At 36.8% G+C, this 23,404-nt stretch overlaps 1 protein-coding gene across 1 annotated transcript in view; it reads right to left on the minus strand.

The window, feature by feature from the left end:
• Positions 1 to 23,404, minus strand: part of SUGT1 (SGT1 homolog, MIS12 kinetochore complex assembly cochaperone) — a 42,817-nt gene that overhangs the window by 9,121 nt on the left and 10,292 nt on the right. The window contains exons 8-12 of the mRNA XM_033436699.2: positions 22,439 to 22,473; positions 20,704 to 20,800; positions 19,800 to 19,907; positions 4,151 to 4,241; positions 47 to 228 (exon numbers count right to left, since the gene is read on the minus strand). Coding sequence (XP_033292590.2) covers positions 47 to 228; positions 4,151 to 4,241; positions 19,800 to 19,907; positions 20,704 to 20,800; positions 22,439 to 22,473 — 513 coding nt within the window. The remainder of the gene's footprint in view (positions 1 to 46; positions 229 to 4,150; positions 4,242 to 19,799; positions 19,908 to 20,703; positions 20,801 to 22,438; positions 22,474 to 23,404) is intronic.

Consider the following 23,404-nt stretch of genomic DNA (forward strand, 5'->3'; position numbering starts at 1 on the left):
TGAAATTTACTACTACAATAGATTTTCTTAAAGTTTATATTCTTACAAATGATTTGTTCATGGCACGTTTCACTTCATCAGAACCATCTGAATAGATCTGCTGAAATAATTTGTTTAAAGCTGCATCTCCCTCCAATTTCTCATTCTTTTCTTCTTCTTTGATCTCACCAACTAATTTATCCCAATTTCTTGTATAATGAGATGATGATGGATACAGGTTCTTTATATCTATGGAGTAAAAAAAGACAAAAGTGATTAATCAACATGTGATTATGTCAAGCATATGTAACTTTCTGACCATGATGTATACAACATCTTAGCAAATAGTTTTAAGTCACTGAATTTCATGTTTGTAATAAATGTCTTTCTGATATATAAATCAATAATTAACATTTACACTTCTAAAAACTGAATCAGTTAGCATAATGTAAAATCTGGGAATTTCTTTTGAGCAAAATAACTCAAAGTGTAAACTTTTGGTACATTATGCAAAATTAGATTAAAAAACAGATCCTTCATGTTAATAATACGAGAAACTGGGTGAGAAGCATACAGGAACTTTTATGTTTACAAAACAGGTGCAAAGATAGTACAAACAATTCTAAAAATAGTAATTTTTTAAAAAGATGCTTCATTAACAAATTTCTCTAAACAGTTTTAATAAATGTTAAAAATGTGGCTTTTCCTGAGGTACTTATATCTTTCAGTGTAGAAATAAGCTGAAAGTATTGAACTGCCAGGCCATCTGCCAGTGAGTTAAGACTCGATCCTCTCCCCACATTAAAAATATTAGATTACTTCAGCAGGAGAAAACAATAAAGAATTCCTGAATGTTGAAAAATACTACACGTGATGATCTAGAGTTCAGCGCCCACATCATGCACACATAGAAAATGATAATATTTGTAGGGCACATTGGGATAAAGAGAGGCTGCTTGCAGCCAGAGAGGCAACGAACCCAGGGACTCAGGCACTGCCAACACTGCCCCAAAGACCAAGGGAATCAAGATCTTCACACACAAATAATTAAAAAGTAACTAAACAGTTACCTAAGAGCTGTAAGAGCAGTTCTGTCCACTATTCAATGGAAATATAATGTAAGCCACAAATGCGACTCACATACATAATTTAAAAATTTCTAGTAGCCACATTACTAAAAAGAATCAGGTGAAATGTATCCTAATTATATGTTTTATTTAGCCTAATACATGCAAAATAATATCAGGTCAACATGAAATCAATATAAAAATATTAAGATATTTTATATTCTTTTTTTCATACTAAGTCTTCAAAATCTGGTAGGTATTTTACATTTAGAGCACATCTCAATCCAGACTAGTCATATTCCAAGTAGTCAACAGGTACAGTAGCCACAGCTACTACCCTGGACAGTACAGCTATAGAGCTTTAAAAAAAAACGGATTCAAAACTTCCCTATGAGTATATTAGGACACACGAATGCTCGTCTAAACGTCCCTCTTGCACTGCTGCCTAGAGCTCTATATATGCCCTTTCTCAAAATAGTTGAGAAACTACTAATTGTTCATTCTGCTTTTCCATCCTTTCTCTTCACCTGTAAACCAACTCCCTCCCTGCTCATCTCACCCCCACCCCACAACAAAACAAAACCACAGCACACCACAATTTTATTCAGGGCAAGCATACTGTTTTCCAAATTTTATCTATCCTTCCTCTACAAGTAATCTCCTCTATCTTCTGTACATTTTCACTACTAGCCAGGAAAACAAAAACATGCGTGCCATGGTAAATTAAGAACCTAGGAAACATGGGTTTAATTAATCCTAACGCTGATTCGCCAGATGGGAGCACAGTTCTAATCTCCATTTCACAGATAAGAAAGCTGACCCAGATAGGTTAATCAACTTGCCTTTATCTGCAGTCTCCAGCTTGTCAAAACTCTGACAAGCATATTAACTCCTTACAAAAATATAACAGGTCAGGAGGAATAGCATCTTGAATCTCCAAGGCACTGAGTTTAGAGAGTTTGTAACTATAACACCAAAAAATCTTTAATCTCAGAAAAACGTTAACACCTGTAGAGATGGTAGATGAACTACTGAGAGACAGGTAACCTAACTTCCTTGCTTATTCACTATAATATTGATATCAAATAACTGCAAAGATACTCATGTCAGCAGAGACTTCCCATTGTTAAAAATGCAGCAACAAGCAGTATCACACATGGGGTAGAAGAACCAGGGCCAGACTCTAAATGGCTGGATTTAGTCCCAGACAATGAAAACTGCTAGGTAATCTTAGGCAAGTTGCTTAATCTTTCTGAGCCTGTAAAATAGGAAGAACAATACTAGGCTACCTAATATCAGGGCTGCTGTTAGACTTAGGTGAAATACTATATTAAAAGTGTTGATATTTCTTTTAAAAAATGCTTTAAGCTATATATAAACCTCAATCCAAAAGTATCTGGGAGTCAGCCCCAAGAAGAGTGCATAATATCTTTACTATACCTTTCACATAAAGTGGGAAGCAGAAGCTTAATAAACAGCTTATATACCAACTTGAAGTATTTCAATTCTTAAAAATTATCTATTGGTGTCAATTCCCTGGCTTTGTTAATCATGCTATAGGTTAGTTACGATATTATCATGCAGGGAAACTGGGTGAAGGGTACATGGGAACTCTATTATTTCTGCAACTTCTATTAGAATCTAAAATCATTTCAAAATAAAATTTTAAAATGATCTGTTGGCTAACTTAGTGTTTTCTACAAAGTGCCACAAGGAAATTATATTTTCTGTTATAGAAGAAAGCAGTGAAAAATCTAAAAGTAGCTGAAACTCAGAGTTACCTCTTTTCAGTCATCAAATCAGAACATTATCTCTAATCACAGGAAATTTCTCTCCATTCATTAATGAGGCCATTGCTATAAAATAGTCTTAGACTGTAGTTCTAAGTGTGTCCTACAGATTAATCATTCCATTAGAAAAATACCTATGTGCCTATTGCCTATGCTCAGAACTGACCACAACATAGTCTGTCCCTTAAAGGGTTAAGCAATCAACCTTATTCTACCCCTAAGCCTGCCTTAGGCCTTCATTAGCTGTTTGCCTCCACCTCTTAGAAATATACTGAGGGACTTCCCTGGTGGTGCAATGGTTAAGAATCTGCCTGCCAATGCAGGGGACACGGGTTCGATCTCCAGTCTGGGAAGATCCCAAATGCTGTGGAGCAACTAAGCCCGTGAGCCACAACTACTGAGCCTGCGCTCTAGAGCCCATGAGCCACAACTACTGAAGCCTGTGCTCCACAACAAGAGAAGACCCCGCAACGAGAAGCCCGTGCACCACAATGAAGAGTGCCCCTGCTCGCCACAACTGGAGAAAGTCTGCATGTAGCAATGAAGACCCAACGCAGCCAAAAATAAATAAATAAATTTATAAAAAAAAAAAAAAAGAGAGAAATATACTGAAATGGGGAACTTCTCTGATGGTCCAGCAGTTAAGATTCGGCGCTCCCAATGCTGGGGGCCTGTTTGATCCCTGGTCGGGGAACCAAGATCCCACATGGCACAACTAAGTCTGTGTGCTAAAACTACTGAACCACACAACTAGAGAAGCCCGCACACCACAACGAAGACCTAGCACAGCCAAAACATGAGAGACAGACAGAGAGACACAGACATACAGACATAGACAGAGAGAGAGAGGGAGAAATGGGCTAGATACTTTTCACTGTGAAGCCTTGAAATTCCAGGAAATTAGAGTTGACATAATTAGAAGAAACAGAAAGGAATAAATAAGAGGGGAGAAGGGAAGAGGAGGAAATACATCAGCAGAGTAAACTACTAATTCACGTAAAACACAGAAAGAAAAAATAGGAAAGGCCAACACACAAAAGCAAACAACCCCCAACTGACATCACAAACTGACATGATAAACAATAAATCCCAATTCCCTCTGGGCTTTTGCTGCCATTTATCTGTATTCTTATGGAGTTTAAGAAGTTAGAACCATCATAAGAAATACTCTGTTTTCATTACAGAGCAACCTCCTTATATTCAATGTATCTTATCTTGGGAACATAAATAATGAAAATAGAATACTCATTACTATTTAATTTCAACTATATAACACAGTATGAATTTAAAGCTCATCAAGGCCAGAAAACAAACCTGTTATGAACCGTCTGGGGTTAGGCACCTCTCCTTGCCCCTCTAGCTTTTCCCATCTCACAGCCTCTGGCTTTTTCATTTTAATTTCAATCTAGAGGAAACACCAAATAAAATCTATTATTCAATGTAAAATACACAAAACAGTGAAAAAAATGCAATTTCTTTAACTTATCAATGTTTTATAAGAACAGTGTCCTCAAACAGTTTCCTTAAACTATACCAAGTTAAATTCGAAAAACTTGAAACATTTATTTTGTTTCTACTTAAAAGCCACCCTTCAAAAACAATATACATACACACTATAAACTACAATTAAGAGTCTTGAAATCCACATGCTTTTCTTCTAAAGCAGTGTTGTCAACCAGGGGTAATTTTGTCCCCCGGGGAAATCTGGCAATGTCTGGATACACTGTTGGGTCATCACAACTGAGGTGGGAGTGAGGAGTGACTAGGGGTACTACTAAACATCCTACAACATGCAGGGCAATTCCCATGACAAAGAATTATCCAGCCCCAAATGTTAACAGTGCCCACCACTGAGAAACCATGTTCTAAAGGAATTACTATATTTCCATGTACATTAACCTGTTTTAGAGTAGAGAAATTCATTCCATTGTATAAAAATGATACAAGTGAAACTGAGGGCAGTCATCAGGTAGATCCCTTAAACTATAACTTGCTTGATAAATAACATCCTGTAACCTGCCTTCACTGATTAAGCTCACTTTAATTGTTCTTGCAAACTGCATACCCTCCAAGTTTCATGTAACCTGAACAACATATCACAAGACTCCTTTAACTATCCCCTATATAAAACACCTCTGATATATGGGGCATTATAGTAATGGTAACTGTTTTCCAGGAACATGGAGCTACTCTTGCCCAGTTCAAACCGGTCAAGACCACTGACCATTCAACTGGGCCGTCTCGAGTATCTCATGGATGACCTTTTGACATCAGAGGGCAAAAATCTTCACCCCCCAAATCATGCTAACGCCATTTTCTGAACATGCATCCCATGAAGCAGCATGTAACTCAGATATGCCTACACAGAACACCAATGACCTCACTTCATCATCGTTTCCCACACCTCAGACCACCTTGCTTCTTTATCCCATAAATATCCCAAGCCCCTCACCTCTGGTGAGGCAGATACAAGATTTGTTCTCCCATCTCCTCATTCGGCTGCCTCACGAACAAACCCTTTCCCTTTTGCAAACCCCGGTGTCCCAGTGTTTGGCTTGCTGTGCACTGGGTAAATGGACCTGGTTTGGTAACACAAGTTATGCTAACATTTTTACATATTTTTTACAGACCATGAGGAGCTTCGGAAGGCTTAAACTAAGGCCATTTACTACAATGAAATGTTAAAAGCATCTTTAACTCTCTAATCAAGGCTGCTCCCTTAGAATCTACCCTTAACCGTAACATACACTGGCATAGCACTTACCTTATGCTTTCCTTATTCAAATAATGCTCTCGCCCTCATTTTTAGCCTAGCAAAAATAAGCATTTACAGTGATGATAAACACAGTTATAATTATTACGCAAATGGTTTACGAATCAAATTAGAATTTTATATTCTAATGCTTTTTCTAAGAAAAGAATTACTACTTTTGTAAGTAGAAAAACACCCAGAAGACAGACTTTACAAAAAGAAAAGCCTACTGTGTCACACTTTGGTTCTTTGACCCCTTTGGGGAAGATGAATCATTTAAATTAACAATTACTGGTAATCTTTCTACCAACAGCATTTAGGGGGAGAATCCTTAAAATGTGCATTTTAAAATACTTTAACAAAACACTAAAAGAAATCTGCCAATATTTTCAGTCAGATATGAAGTGATGGAATGGAAGGGTATTTTCTTAAGGCGCATAGAAATGTAGCAAAAAATGTTTTCATGAGAAAAGCAGGAAACAAATCTCACTAGAAAAGGGGCAAAACAATTAGCATTTTTAATGTAATTTACATGTTTAAATTCTACATAAATAAAACCAAACATTTAAAAGGATCTCCAGAATTCCCTAAAATGAACTATGATTAACTTTTATAAAGTAAAATACTATCAATATTTTCTCATACACAGTATTAAGTGAAAGTACTCTGATTATTTTAAGCTGTCACTGCTGGGATATTTATCAAAAAGGGTCAGAAATCCAACAGCTGCAATGACATAGAAATAGTTACTGAAAAGGACTATTAATATTATACTAAAATTTAAAACTGCATCTTGCTCCTTTAATTTTCAACTCATCCAGAAATGAAGACCTCACAAACAGTGTGTACATCAAAACTATCCTTAACTAACCTCAGCCACGGGGCACCCTATATTCACACGTGTTCCTGAGCTAAGCACCATCTATAAAAAGTCCCTTGTTTCACATGAAGAGCACTCACATCTCTGAAAGCCTCTATAACCTAAATAATGGTGCACTATGAACAAAGAGGGCTTTATAAAGCCAAAGCCCTAAGTCACAACCTGTTTCAACTGAGACATGCTGACCTGAACTTGAAATTATACTTAATCCATTCATTAAAAGAGGTGCACATAATAAACCATTTAAAACAGCTTTTTTAAAAGGTAAAAGGGGGGAGAGACTAATATTCTATGAATTCCTTTTTACACCTACTTCACTTTTAATGCTTGTATATGCTTTTAAAAATGATTCTGACAGATACTTCTCAAATTACCACCAGTACAATTTCAGATATTTTTATTGGGACCATTAATCAGCCATTCTATTTTTATTTAAGTCAAAAATAATTTAAAAGTTAACTTAAAACTTTGGTAGTTTATAACCTACTGTATAGCACAGAGAACTCTACTCAGTGCTCTGTGGTGACCTAAATGGGAAGGAAATCCAAAAACGAAGGGATATATGAATATGTATAGCTGATTCACTTTGCTGTACAGTAGAAACGAACACAGCTTTGTAAAGCAACTGTACTCCAATTAAAAAACAAACAAACAAACAAACCTTTGGTAGTTTGCTTGAATGTTGCTCTCATATGCACAGGGAAGGCTTTCAATGTGTCGTAATATCCCAAAGCAGCATTCACAAAATACTAATAAGAATCCCTCCTCTGTTGGGTTGTCAGTTTTCAATATTATGTGTACTACCACCCACTTCTAAGGTCTCCTTTGCACAGCAGAGAGTTTAATTTCTTCCAATGAATGGAACTTCAGGTTTAAAGAAAAGTCATACTTCTAAAGGGTCAAGGCTCTTCCAGACACTACCTTCTTAAAAAGAGGTAAGTGACCTCCCACTTACTACTACAAATTGATGGTGAAGGAATCTTTCCCAGAGACTAGAGGGCTGTGCAGTTTACTGGTAAACATTTTTTTCTGGCAAACTTTTGAGAACCATCTGTTTCAAGTCTGCAGTCAATAAATGTTTCCTGATCTCTAGAATGCAGCTCTTCCAGTATTCTCTCAGTCAGCTCTTTGCACATTTAATTGCTGTACCAAAACCCTCTGTCCAATATTAGAATAGCTCGGTCTTCCCTGAGGCCAGACTGCACATCTACTGTCTTTATTTTTACACTCAAATCATTTTATAATTGTTTTTTGGGTTTTTTTTGGTGGTACGCGGGCCTCTCACTGCTGTGGGCTCTCCCGTTGCGGAGCACAGGCTCCAGACACGCAGGCTCAGTGGCCATGGCTCACGGGCCTAGCCGCTCCGCGGCATGTGGGATCTTCCCGGACCGGGGCACGAACCCGTGTCCCCTGCATCGGCAGGCGGACTCTCAACCACTGCGCCACCAGGGAAGCCCTATAATTGTTTTTAATGCAAAAGATGGTAATGAATGAAGAGGAACTGAATAAACTTCTCCGAAGTTCTAGAAGCTCAGTTCAAGTATTTATTGAGTACCTACTGTGAGCCAGGCACTATGCTGGTGCATAAGACCACCACCTCTATTCTTCTTGAAGAAATCAATCAGAAGACACATTCCCATAAACAAAAAATTCCAGCATCCATCATCTGTAGTGACAGACCTAAGTTTTGGGAAATATCTAATTATCTGGAAGGAAGTATGCCAAAATGTCATCAGTAATGAGACTGATTACATTCTCAGCTCACTTATATTTTTCCAAATTTTCTATGATATGCATTTATTGCTTTTACAACCTGAATAAAAACTAAATCATCAGTATTAAATAATAGCAGTAATATTTATTGAGCACTTATTACATACCCCATGTACTAAGTGCTTCATATATATCATCTCACTTAACAGAAAGTGAGAAGAGAAAACCACCTATATTTTAGAGATGAGAGAGCCAATAAATAGAGTAACCTGCTGGAAGTGTCTTTTTCTGCTAGAAGTTTTACTTATTTTATTTCCTCAGAAATAAGCAGAGGTTGAGGACAAGTCAAAAACAGTTGTGTAATTCCAAAAGAGTCACAAATAGGTGCTACTTGCTGGATGTATGACTAATCACACTGAGCCTCAGTTTCGCTTGTAAAATGGGATTAATAGGGTCTACCTCACTTAGGATTCTTTTGAGGCTTAAATAAAACCACGTATGAAAACAATATAGCATTGTGTCTGGCAAGTAACAGCTGAATGCTATTATGAATATCTTCATCATTGTTACAATTAGCTGAAAATCTGGGCAAATTATTTTATATCTCCAGGTTCAGTTTCCATACCTGTAAAAAGGTAATAACAATACCTACACCATTCAGTAACTGTGAGGATTACATGGGATAATACACAGCAATCAAAACAGTTACCTACTGTAATTCTCCAAAGGTCAAACAACATGGCATTGGCTAAATAAGCTACAGTAAATGCCTATCATGAAATACTTTGCTGTAAAACATCTAAGGGCATAAAAAAAAAACCCATAATGAATAAGTTTAACAAGACAGCTACAGACAGTATGGACAGTAAAATCCTTTTCTTTTGAAAATAAATGTATACACATTAATAGAAAAGGCAGCTCTACAATTTGTGGATATCAGCAACTAAAGTTATTTAAAAAAACAAACAACTACAACAACCAAAAAAACCCTATTACCACGACCATATCAAAAAGGCATAACAAAACAATAATCCAAAACCCCACACACATCTGTGTGTTTCAAAAAGCAGTAGTATCCTGCCGGGACACCTCCAACCCCATTATATCATAATTAAGATTCTTCTATGAATATCAAGTAAAGGAATTTTAAAACTTCTCAAATGTCAGTGGGTTAAGAAGGCAGAAGGGGGCTCTTTGTCTCTAAGACACACATTTTTATTTCCCACAATTTCAGTTAAAAGCCTTCATATTTTGTATTGATATAATACAAAAAATTACTTTGACTAAAAATAGGAACACAAGAACATTTCCACAAGGGCAAATTTACTCCAAAGGATTCTGAGGATTCTCATTTTTTCTTACAGGGAGTGAATATTAATCTTTAAAATGAATATTTCACAGCATAGCTGTTACTGAAGTTATAATCCTATGATTGTGATAAGAGAATATTGTCACGATATTAACAAAATGAAGTAAAAGAACCATTACAGCTTCTTAATAAAAAAATGGATTAATAGGCAGATATGTAAGCTGGTATTCAGTAGAACGTAGAAATAACTACCAAAGGTACTAAAATACATGAATTCTGACTAAGAAAAACATATTACATATTACACTGTAAAACATTTAATTGAGCGAATTCCCCGGCAGTCCAGTGGTTAGGACTCAGCACTTTCACTGCCAGGGCCCAGGTTCAATCCCTGTCAGGGAATTAAGATCCTGCAAGCTGAGCAGTGCGGCACCACCCCCCCCGAAAAAAGAAAAAATTTAGTTAAGAAATGCTATTTCAGTATTTTAAGGATACTACCTCTTCCTCTTTTCATTGCAAATTAGATTTAGTTTGAATTAATAACACTTAACCAATGGTTATACATAAATATACAACATGCATTTTTTTTTCTTTCTTTTTTTTTTTTTTTTTTGCGGTACACAGGTCTCTCTCACTGTTGTGGCCTCTCCCGTTGCGGAGCAAGGCTCTGGACGCGCAGGCCCAGCGGCCATGGCTCACGGGCCCAGCCACTCAGCGGCATGTGGGATCCTCCCGGACCGGGGCACGAACCTGCGTCCCCTGCATCGGCAGGCGGACTCTCAACCACTGCACCACCAGGGAAGCCCGCAACATGCATATTTGAAGGTGAGAAAGAAAACAGGATTCTCAAAAGGCAAAGAAATAGCCCTTTTAAACCACAGATTTTACAGAATCTCTAATTTCAGGAATATTTTCCCAAGCAAAATGCACCCTTTTATCCAACCACATAAATGATTCAAGACGCCTGCAAACTTATGAAAAGCAAATTACTATTTTTCCCTTTTAGTGTCATCACTAAACAAGACTCAGTAACCCAGAGAAAGATTTTCAGTATTTTAACATTGTCTCCCTCTGCTGTATAAAAAAGATTCAAAAATTTCATCATTTACATTAAGATATAATTAAGTACAATTCTTTCCATTTGTTTCCCATAAAACACAGCTTAAAAACTGGAAGTTTAACAAAGTAATATATATTACTTCGGGTTAGGACAATAAAAATAATCATCCTCCCGAATATATCCTACAAATATAAATTCTTTAGTCCAGACAGAAAAACCTATGAAAAGAAGCAACTGCTTTACAGAAGGATAAGTATTTTTCCTGGGCCACACTGAACAATTTAGTAACTTGTGAACTTGGGGAAGGCATTTTAAGTCCATGAACCTCAATTTCTTTTCACCTGTAAAACTAAGAAGGAAAATACTTACTACACCCTGCCAACTTCATAAGGCCAACATCAGAATCCAATATAAATTCATTCTCTGAACAATTACTGACCACTCACTCACTCCACACAGTGCATATGGCTAAGGATGCCAAATTTAGCAAATGAAACATACTTATATTTAAAAATTATTCACTGTTTGCCAGCCCGCCAAGCTGAGATGTCAGATCAGCCATTTCTCAATAGTCACTGATGTGAAGTGCCAGGTGTGAGGCCTGTGCATGAAGCACCCTGTGAACAAGTGAAACTAGAGGAAGCACAAAGGAAAAGAAAAAAAAAGGCAAGAACTGTGTCTTGCGAATTCCTCTTGCAAGAACACCATAATCACAACTAACTGCTGAACAATCATCGACAGGAAGACACTGGAACTAACCAAAAAAGATAGCCCACATCCAAAGACAAAGGAGAAGCCACAATGAGATGGTAGCAGGGGCACAATCATAATAAAATCAAATCCCATAACCACTGGGTGGGTGACTCACAAACTGGAGAACACTTATACCACAGAAGTCCACCCACTGGAGTGAGGGTTCTAAGCCCCATGTCAGGCTTCCCAACCTGGAGGTCCAGCAACGGGAGGAGGAATTCCTAGAGAATCAGACTTTGAAGGTTAGTGGGAATTGATTGCAGGACTTTGACAGGACTGGGGGAAACACAGACTCCACTCTTGGAGGGCACACACAAAGTAGTGTGCCCACCAAGACCCAGGTGGAAGGATCAGTGACCCCACAGGAGACTGAACCAGACCTACCTGTTAGTATTGCAGGGACTCCAGCAGAAGCAGGGGGCAGACGTGGCTACCACAGGGACAAGGACACTCGCAGCAGAAGTTCTGGGAAGTACTCCTTGGTGAACCCTCCTGGAGTCTGCCATTAGCCCCACCAAAGAGCCCGGTAGGCTCCAGTGCTGGGTCACCTCAGGTCAAACAACCAACAGGGAGGAACCCAGCTCCACCCATCAGCAGACAAGTGGATTAAAGTTTTACTGAGCTCTGCCCACCAAAGTAACACCCAGCTCTACCCACCACCAGTCCCTCCCATCAGGAAGCTTGCACAAGCCTCTTAGATAGCCTCATCCACCACAGGGCAGACAGCAGAAGCAAAAAGAACTACAATCCTGCAGCCTGTGGAATGAAAACCATAATCACAGAAAGACAGACAAAATAAAAAGGCAGAGGACTATGTACCAAATGAAGGAACAAAATAAAACCCCAGAAAAACAAATGGAGTGGAGATAGGCAACCTTCCAGAAAAAGAATTCAGAATAATGATAGTGAAGATGATCCAGGACCTCGGAAAAAGAATGGAGGCAAAAATTGAGAAGATGCAAGAAGTGTTTAACGAAGACCCCAAAGAGTTAAAGAACAAACACCTAGAAGAATTAAAGAACACACAAACAGAGACGAACAATACAATAACTGAAATGAAAAATACACTAGAAGGAACCAATAGCAGAATAACTGAGGCAGAAGAACGGATAAGTGACCTGGAAGACAGAATGGTGGAATTCACTGCCGCTGAACAGAATAAAGAAAAAAGAATGAAAAGAAATGAAGACAGCCTAAGAGACCTCTGGGACAACATTAAATGCACCAACATTGACATTATAGGGGTCTCAGAAGGAGAAGAGAGAGAGAAAGGACCCAAGAAAATATTTGAAGAGATTATAGTTGAAAACTTCCCTAACATAGGAAAGGAAATAGCCACCCAAGTCCAGGAAGCTCAGAGAGTCCCAGGCAGGATAAACCCAAGGAGAAACAGGCTGAGACATATAGTAGTCAAAATGACAAAAATTAAAGACAAAGAAAAATTATTAAAAGCAACAAGGGAAAAACGACCAATACAAGGGAGCTCCCATAATGTTAACACCTGATTTCTCAGCAGAAAATCTACAAGCCAGAAGGAAGTGGAACAATATATTTAAAGTGATGAAAGGGAAGAACCTACAACCAAGATTACTCTACCCAGAAAGGATCTCATTCAGATTTGACAGAGAAATCAAAAGCTTTACAGACAAGAAGCTAAGAGAATCCAGCACCACCAAACCAGCTCTACAACAAATGCTAAAGGAACTTCTCAAAAACAAACTGAAAACAATTAAAAACATGTTAACAGGAACATACATATCAATAATTACCTTCAACGTGAATGGATTAAATTCTCCAACCAAAAGACAGAGGCTTGCTGAAAGGATACAAACACAAGACCCACATACATGCTGTCTAAAAGAGATCCACTTCAGACCTAGGGACACATACAGACTGAAAGTGAAAGGATGGAAATAGATATTCCATGCAAATGGAAATCAAAAGGAAGCTGGAGCAGCAATACTCATATCAGATAAAATAGACTTTAAAATAAAGAATGTTACAAGAGACGAGAAAGGACACTACCTAATGATTAAGGGATTAATCCAAAAAGAAGATATAACAATTACAAATATATATGTACCCAACAAAGGAGCAACTCAATACATAAGACAAATGCTAACAGCTATAAAACAGAAAATTGACAGTAAGACAATAATAGTGGGGGAACTTAACACCTCACTTACACCAATGGACAGATAATCCACACAGAAAATTAATAAGGAAACAAAAGCTTTAAGTGACACAACAGACCAGACAGATTTAATTGATGTTTATAGGACACTGTATCCGAGAACAGAATATTACACTTTCTTCTCAAGTGTGCATGGAACATTCTCCAGGACAGACCACATCCTGGGTCACAAATCAAGCCTCGGTAAATTTAAGAAAACTGAAATCATATCAAGCATCTTTTCTGACCACAATGCTATGAGATTAGAAATCAATTACAGGGAAAAAAAGGTAAAAAACACAAATACATGGGATGTGGCAAAAGCAATTCTAAGAGGGACGTTTATAGCAGTACAATCCTACCTCCAGAAACAAGAAAAATCTCAAATAAACAATCTAAACTTACACCTAAAGGAACTAGAGAAAGAAGAACAAACAAAACCCAAAGTTAGTAGAAGCAAAAGATCAGAGCAGAAATAAATGAAATAGAAACAAAGAAAACAACAGTAAAGATCAATAATACTGAAAGCTGGTTCTTTGAGGAGATAAACAAAATTGAGAAACCTTTAGCCAGACTCATCAAGAAAAAGAGGGAGAGGACTCAAATCAATAAAAATTAGAATTGAAAAAGAAGTTACAATGGACACCACAGAAATACAAAGCATCATAAGAGACTACTACAAGCAACTCTATGTCAATAAAGTAGACAACTTGGAAGAAATGGACAAATTCTTAGAAAGGTATAACTTTCCAAGACTGAACCAGGAAGAAATAGAAAATATGAACACACCAATCACAAGTAATGAAATTGAAACTGTGATTAAAAATCTTCCAATAAACAGAAGTCCAGGACCAGATGGCTTCACAGGTGAATTCTATCAAACATTTAGAGAAGAGCTAACACCCATCCTCACACTCTTCCAAAAAGTTGCAGAGGAAGGAACACTCCCAAACTCATTCTTTGAGGCCACCATCACCCTGATACCAAAACCAGACAGAGATACTACAAAACAAGAAAATTTCAGACCAGTACCAGTGATAAATATAGATGCAAAAATCCTCAACAAAATACTAGCAAACAGAATCTAACAACACATTCAAAGGATCATAGACCATGATCAAGTGGGACTTACCCATGGATGCAAGGGTTCTTCAGTATAGGCAAATTAATACACCATATTAACAAACTGAAGAATGAAAACCACACGATCATCTCAATAGATGCAGAAAAAGCTTCTGACAAAATTCAACACCCATTTATGATAAAAACTCTCCAGAAAGTGGGCATAGTGGGAACCTACCTCAACATAATAAAGGCCATATATGACAAACACACAGCAAACATCATTCTCAATGGTGAAAGCATTTCCTCTAAGATCAGGAACAAGACAAGGATGTTCCCTCTTGCCACTATTACTCAACATAGTTTTGGAAGTCCTAGCCACGGCAATCAGAGAAGAAAAAGAAATAAAAGGAATACAAATCAGAAAAGAAAAAGTAAAACTGTCAGTGTTTGCAAATTACACGATACTATACATAGAGAAGCCTAAAGATGACACCAGAAAACTACTAGAGCTAATCAATGAATTTGGTAAAGCAGCAGGATACAAAATTAATGCACAGAAATCTCTTGCATTCCTATACACTAACAACGAAAGATCAGAAAGAAATTAAGGAAACAATCCCATTCACCATTGCCACAAAATAGAGTAAAATACCTAGGAATAAACCTACCTAAGGAGGTAAAAGACCATACTGAGAAAACTATAAGACACTGATGAAAGGAATCAAAGATGACAAAAACAGATCGAGAGATACACCATGTTCTTGGATTGGAAGAATCAATATTGTGAAAATGACTATACTACCCAAAGCAATCGACAGATTCAATGCAATCTCTATCAAATTACCAATGGCAGTTTTTACAGAACTAGAGCAAAAAATCTTAAAATTTGTATGGAGACACAAAAGACCCCAAATAGCCAAAGCAATCTTGATGGAAAAAAAAGAGCTGGAGTAATCAGGCTTCCTGACTTCAGACTATACTACAAAGCTACAGTAATCAAGACAATATGGTAGTGGCACAGAAACAGAAATATAGATCAATGGAACAGGAAAGAAAGCCCAGAGATAAACCCACACACCTATGGTCAACTCATCTATGACAAAGGAGGCAAGGATATACAATGGAGAAAAGACAGTCTCTTCAATAAGTGGTGCTGGGAAAACTGGACAGCTACATGTACAAGAATGAAATTAGAACATTCCCTAACACCATGAACAAAAATAAACTCAAAATGGATTAAAGACCTAAATGTAAGACCAGATACTATAAAACTCTTAGAGGAAAACATAGGAAAAACACTCTTTCACATAAATCACAGCAAGATCTTTTTTGACCCACATCCTGGAGTAATGGAAATAAAAACAAAATAAACAAATGGGACCTAACGAAACTTCAAAGCTTTTGCACAGCAAATGAAACCATAAATAAGACCAAAAGACAACCCTCAGAATGAGAGAAAATATTTGCAAACAAATCAACGGACAAAGGATTAATCTCTACAATATATAAACAGCTCATGAGCTCAATATTAAAAAAACAAACCCACTCAAAAAATGGGCGGAAGGGCTACTCTGCTGGTGCAGTGATTAAGAATCCGCCTGCCAATGCAGGGGACGTGGGTTCGAGCCCTGGTCCGGGAAGATCCCACGTGCCACAGAGCAACTAAGCCTACGTGCCGCACAACTACTGAAGCCTGTGCACCTAGAGCCCGTGCTCCGCAACAAGAGAAGCCACCACAACGAGAAGTGCACGCACTGCAACGAAAAGTAGCCCCCCCTCGCCACAACCAGAAAAAGCCTGCACGCAGCAACAAAGACCCAATGCAGCCAAAAATAAATAAATTAAATTTATATATTAAAAAAAAGGGCAGAAGACCTAAATAGACATTTCTCCAAAGAAGACATACAGATGGCCAAGAGGCACATGAAAAGATGCATCAACATCAATAGAGAAATGCAAATCGAAACTACAATGAAGTATCACTTCACGCTGGTCAGAATGAATGGGCATCATCAGAAAATCTACAAACAACAAACGCTAGAGAGGGTGTGGAGAAAAGGGAACCCTCTTGCACTGCTGGTGGGAATATAAATTGATACAGCCACTATGGAGTTTCCTTAAGAAACTAAAAACAGAACTACCATACGAGCCAGCAATCCCACTACTGGGCATATACCCTGAGAAAACCATAATTCAAAAAGACACATGTACCACAATGTTCACTGCAGCACTATTTACAATAGCCAGGACATGGAAGCAACCTAAGTGTCCATCAACAAATGAATGGATAAAAAAGATGTGGCACATATGTACAATGGAATATTACTCAGCCATAAAAAGAAATGAAATTGAGTTATTTGTAGTGAGATGGATGGACCTAGAGTCTGTCATACGCAGTGAAGTCAGAAAGAGAAAAACAAATACTGTAGGCTAACACATACATATGGAATCTTAAAAAAAAAAAGGTTCTGAAGAACCTAGGGGCAGGACAGCAATAAAGACACAGACATAGAGAATGAACTTGAGGATACGGGGAGGGGTAAGGGTAAGCTGGGATGAAGTGAGAGAGTGGCATTGACATATATACACTACCAAATGTAAAACAGCTAGTGGGAAGCAGCCACATAGCACAGTGAGATCAGCTTGGTGCTTTGTGACCGCCTATGGGGGGGGATAGAGAGGGTGGGAGGGAGACGCAAGAGGGAGGGGATATGGGGATATATGTATACTTATAGCTGATTCACTTTGTTATACAGCAGAAACTAACACAACATTATAAAGCAATTATACTCCAATAAAGATGTTAAAAAATAAATAAATTTAAAAAAATAAATAAATAAACTGTGGTACGTCGAAAATGAAAAGACACATGCACCCCAATGTTCACTGCAGCACTATTTACAACAGCCAGGTCATGGAAGCAACCTAAATGCTCACCGACAGATGAATGGATAAAGAAGATGTGGTACACATATACGATGGAATACTAGCCATAAAAAGGAACGAAATTGGGTCATTTGTAGAGATGTGGATGGACCTAGAAACTGTCATACAGAGTGAAGTCAGAAAGAGAAAAACAAATATTGTATATTAACGCATATGTGTGGAATCTAGAAAAATGGTACAGATGAACTGGTTTGCAAGGCAGAAATTGAGACACAGATGTAGAGAGCAAACGTATGGACACCAAGGGGGGAAAGCGGACACCAAGGGGGGAAAGCGGGGGTAGAGTGGTGGTGGGATGAACTGGGAGATTGGGATTGACACATACACAGTGATGTGTATAAAACAGATAATAAGAACCTGCTGTATAAATAATAAATAAAATAAAATTCAGAAAAATAAAAACAGAAAGTTAACTGGGCATCCTACACTGTATCTGGTAACCCTACATGAAGCACATACATAGACACAAATATGACACCTTCTTATCTTCAGAAGACTTACTAAGAGTAAGGGAAATAGGGCTTCCCTGGTGGCGCAGTGGTTGAGAGTCCGCCTGCCAGTGCCCCGGTCCAGGAAGATCCCACATGCCACGCAACGGCTGGGCCCGTGAGCCATGGCCGCTGAGCCTGCGCTCCACAACAGGAGGGGCCACAACAGTGAGAGGCTCACGTACCGCAAAAAAAAAAAAAAAAAAGAGTAAGGGAAATAAATGTATACATATAAACAAACTAGTATACAGGAAAGGAAAGTAGTTATGTAGCATTTAAAGAAAGGAGCAAGGGGCAAAAAAAGTAAACTGGGAACACAGTAAGAGGGGCTGGGGAATGGTTAGAATCAATAAGCACTCACAAGATTCAAAGGAAAATAAAGAATAAGACAGGACACTGCTTAGTTAAATCCTCAATTGTAGCCACACATACTTGTGTATTCACCAACCACACTATTCCATTATACAAGGTGGCTGAGTAACACAGGTTTTTTATTTGCCATCTATCACACAAATCAATTTACATTTAAATTACTTCAAAAAAACATGCATTAACACCTCTCAATAGAAAGATGTACAAAAATGCCAAACTCCTAATTTTCTGACCTATCTCCCTCTCAAATCTAGTTATAGTTTTGTGCTTATTGTACCCAATATATCTTATTAAATTCTACCCAATGTGCATGGGGCCAGTAAGATGAAAATCTTCACAGTATGTCACCCTTTTTCTCACTTTCTATTGTCCAAGCAACTGTTTCCTATCTCTGCCTCTTAAGTAAACAGCTTTGTACTTTGTACATTTCAAATAGATAAGTGAGCAGATCATTTTTAACTAGATGCAAAAACTACTGCTTCTTTACTTCTTTACTTCCTGCTCCAACCCTCTTCAGGTGTCCCCTTCTTCCTGCAGGCCCAGTTACCATTCTTCATGACACAGGCCAACCCTGATTCTATTCTATGATAGGAAAATTCACACAACTAAACTCAAAAGTTAAATAACACACTGTGTTGCAGGACATATGTATAAAAAAGGTGTAGTAATGGAATTTATATCATTCTTACTCATTAACTCATCATATACCTTCATACAATCTTACAGATGAAAGGATTTCAGAGTTCACAGTCCATATCCCTCTCATTTTTATAGATGCTGAAAATCTTGTCCTATGTGTGACTACTCTAAATTAACAGGGCAAGCAAAGAACCAGTCAGATTTTTTGATTTTCAGCTTAGTATTAGTATTTTTCCTGCTAAATTATACTTCTACATACTCGTACTACATCTTTTGACTGGTAGCTGATATATACCATGAATTTTAATTCTATTGCATATTTTTACTTCTTTTTGAAAATATAAAGGAATCTAAAAATTATGGTTACTCAAACAGCAATTTAAATTATTCATTAATCCTTCATAACAAAGTAACCTAAAAGTCAGCTTAACTAAAAAACAAGAAAGCAGATTCATCTTTATAGTAGTCTGTATTTTTAATTGCATAAGAAAGTGTGAGAGAAGTATTTGTATATCACAACAGACCAAAATGACAAGTTCAAGACATGAGACACTGTCAGTATCAAATCTTAAAAAAATGCTGATCACTGTATCTTTTATGAAAACCTCTTTATTGAGAAGTATTCTACCTATCTTAATAAGCATATAGACACTTTTGAGGTTAGATTTTTACAATCCATTTTCCTAGAATTTGGGAAGGTGGAAAAACTATTCAAAAATTATTGTTTGTATTTAATTTAAAGATATGTGGCTGGAAGGATCTATAAGCTCACAATCACAGATTACCACTGACAACCCTTTTCAATTATCTTACCTTTGTTGAAAGTACTTTAAATGTGCTCTGTTCTGGTATTATAGGATGAAGAAGTCTCAGCTTCAAATTATAATCCTCTCCAGAAGGAAGTTTCACCAATGCGGACAACTAATGATCACAAAATTAGTAGCACATTTTATAAATTTATTTAAAGAAGGGTAAAGTACTTAAACTGACTACAATTACAGAACTTCAGTACTGCTGCAGATTATTTTCAAAACTTTCTATGGAATATCAGACTTAAGAATCTCAAAATAATCTTTTAAAAATCTGGTATCCTTCGCATGAATTCTCATATACATAATTAAGTAGCAGAACAGAGTATGTTTCATAACACATACTGAACATTTAAATCTCAAGGAAACTCAATCTACAAGAACAAAATACTACAGTACGTAACAAAGAAATATTCATGTGCAAAACATCTAGTTCTACCATGAACTCTCTTAAATATCTATCACAAGGTTTTCTACTAAATGCTAAGAAACCAAGTTATTGAAAGTTATACTCATTTAATATGGTTAGTAAATTCTAAGATATATAAGTCACAAAAATTAAGTGGATCTTTTTCATGAAGTATACCACACATATGTGTAACCAAAGCATGTATCTTACTAATGTCTTTTATATTTGTCAACCAAATTCTGCTTTGAATTCCAAATCTAAAGAAAGAGAAAACAATGCACACCTAGCTATAACCTACAGTATACATACTCATCTCAAAACTTAAAATGATTCAAATGGAAAAGCAATGCTTCAGATTTTCATCAGCATTTTCCACATTATCTCAGGAAAAAATGATATATATCTAATAGACTGCTATAGATTATTCTGCAATATATATTTATATTTACAAATAAACGTATTTAACCTCAACCAAAAATAATTCAAAAACTATAATAACCTCTTTTTCTGAAAATTCCACATTTACATCATTCTTCTGAACATTCTTGATCATAAGTGTAATGATTACTTGAGATTCTGTTTGATACCAGTCATACCTATAAAAAAGAAAAAGGAAACTTAAAACAGAACTTAAATTTTCTTAAAGTTGTTGCTTGTTTTGTCAAGATAAAAACTGTATATAATCTGATGAACAACAAGAGCTCCACCTTGAGGAACAAAATAGCAAAGCAGCTGTTGATTCACAGAAACAATTTTATGTAACTAATTTCATATGACCTGTACTAAGGGAAGAGAAAAGTAAGGTTGATGATGTCCAAAACCCCTCCAGTGGATTTAATAAACACTTACATAATTTTCTGGTTCTAACATATCTCTAATACTGTTGTGCTTAAGCTAATTGGTTTTTTTTGGCCACACCACACAGCATGAGGCCACATGCACAGCTAGTTTTAAAGATAAAATTTATTCTAACAGGTAACAATTCTAATACACCAACAGTTTTATCCTCTCATTTCAACCTAATACTAAGAAGTAAACACTTCCATCCCTATTTTACAAATGAAAAAAAAAGTAAGCTCAGAAGGGTGAGGCAACTGGCACATCAGTAGCAGGTGTTACACTGGACAGGTCAACCTGACCCCGTACTCCGGGATCTCTTTACTGAAGCTGAGGGCAAACAGCCCTGAGCACAGGGAACAGAAGCAAATGAGCTAAAATTAAAATAATTTAACTCATTCTGCCAGGCACAATATTAAACATAGTACCTTCCTTCAATCTCAAAGTATGTGGAAAGATTAGTGTGCCTAGAGATTCTAATTATGTGTATCTTTCCCACTGAAAGCTCTAAAAATATATCATCACTTTCAAATTAGAGTGGATTATAAACTCCATGAGAGCAGAGCTATTTATCTATCCTGCCACTATCACATTCCCAGGACTAAGCACAGTACCCTGATACATGGTATATTTATTACATCAATGTGGGATTATTTTATACTCCAAACGCTCCAATTATTAAGTTTATGTACCCTACCCCTGCTCCTGTCACTAAAGTTCCTTGTTTACTAGGTACTTGGAAAGTCATCCTGTATCTCCCCAGAAAGAACACGAGTAAATTGTTTTAAGATTTTCAAGCCATTTTACGTCAAAAGCACTGGATCTTTAAAAGACTCAGTTTTCCTTTGACATTCAGTTAGGATGCAAAGCTCGAGATTAATGCCTTGTGTTTCTTTCTGTTACACTAAGAATACAAGCTGTACACACAGCTAATGAACAACTAAAAATAACTCAAATCCTTGCTAAATACTTATTCATGATTGTAACTGCTGCCCTCAGCAAGTGACTTTCAACTCATGCAGAATTATTCTATGAAAAATTTACTCCACATATAAAAGGCAGGTAGAGTTACAATTCTATCAAGTCTACTAACTTATTTACCTAGGTAACAGCAATAACTTAAATGCAAGAGACTCTCTTTAATACATGGAAAGGTGACATAATCTGGAATCAGGTGAAGTAAGTTTTAATTGGCAATTGATTTGATTTTAACCTTAATATAAACACTAATTCAAATCAGTTAACAGTCTTACAATTAGTTTTTCAAGGCTTTAACATGATTTCTTTTATAAACTAAGAAATACTTAAATCACAGGTAAGGACTTGCTTACTATTAAACAACAGGGTTTTCTCCCTTTAGGCGTATTTATCACGCATCATGAAAAACAAACACTTACTTGATTTTTGACTGATAAGTCCTCTGGGATGCAGACTGATTTGGACAAGTTCAAAGAGAAAGATTTTTACAAGTTAGTTTAGTAACTGCATATTAAAAATGCATGTATTATTAATTTACCCAGTGTTATAGTTTGATATGGAATACTTTGATATGGAATAACTACATGAAAACTTCTTACAGAGCATGGTATCCATAATTGTTAAATAATACTCATCTTCACAGGAATTAGAATACTCAGTTGTTGTTTTTTAATTTTATTTTTTTTAACATCTTTATTGGAGTATAATTGGTTTACAATGATGTTAGCTTCTGCTTTATAACAAAGTGAATCAGTTATACATATGTCCCCATATCTCTTCCCTCTTGCGTCTCCCTCCCTCCCACCCTCCCTATCCCACCACTCTAGGTGGTCACAAAGCACCGAGCTGATCTCCCTGTTACTCAGCATTTTTAAAATTTTACGAGTTTCAATTTCAAAAAACCGTTTTTCTTCTAAATTAAAAGAAGGATAAAAAACAGAAAAATTTCTGAAGATATGTTTGGAAAAGGTTACATATAAAATGTCCAATTTCAAGATTCAGTAACTCTCTAAGCTGAAAATAACAATAACATTTAAAAAAACATTTTTAAGACTATAGTATAACCTTCAGGCTTAACAATGGCATCAAATTGCTCTGGAAAAACATATGAAGCACTATTTCCATGGTGCCTTCCTGATATTGTCTTACACCATTTATGGCTGGCCTCTCTGCAACAAACATCACTGACCACTGAGAAACAAAGTGACTCTTAACCAATCCAAACTTTTCTAAACTATGTGTGCCAGTTCAGACTGTAAATCTAAAGAACTTGTCCTGGGTCAATGGTGGCCTCCAAGTTGTCCCTAAGTAAGAAGGGAAGAGACAGCGTTTGGAGGAAGAAAATTAGTAAAACTGCCCTAGAGAGATATGTAACTGACAGAAAG

The sequence above is a fragment of the Orcinus orca genome, chromosome 18 (genome assembly GCF_937001465.1).
Source record: "Orcinus orca chromosome 18, mOrcOrc1.1, whole genome shotgun sequence".
Lineage (NCBI taxonomy): Eukaryota > Metazoa > Chordata > Mammalia > Artiodactyla > Delphinidae > Orcinus > Orcinus orca.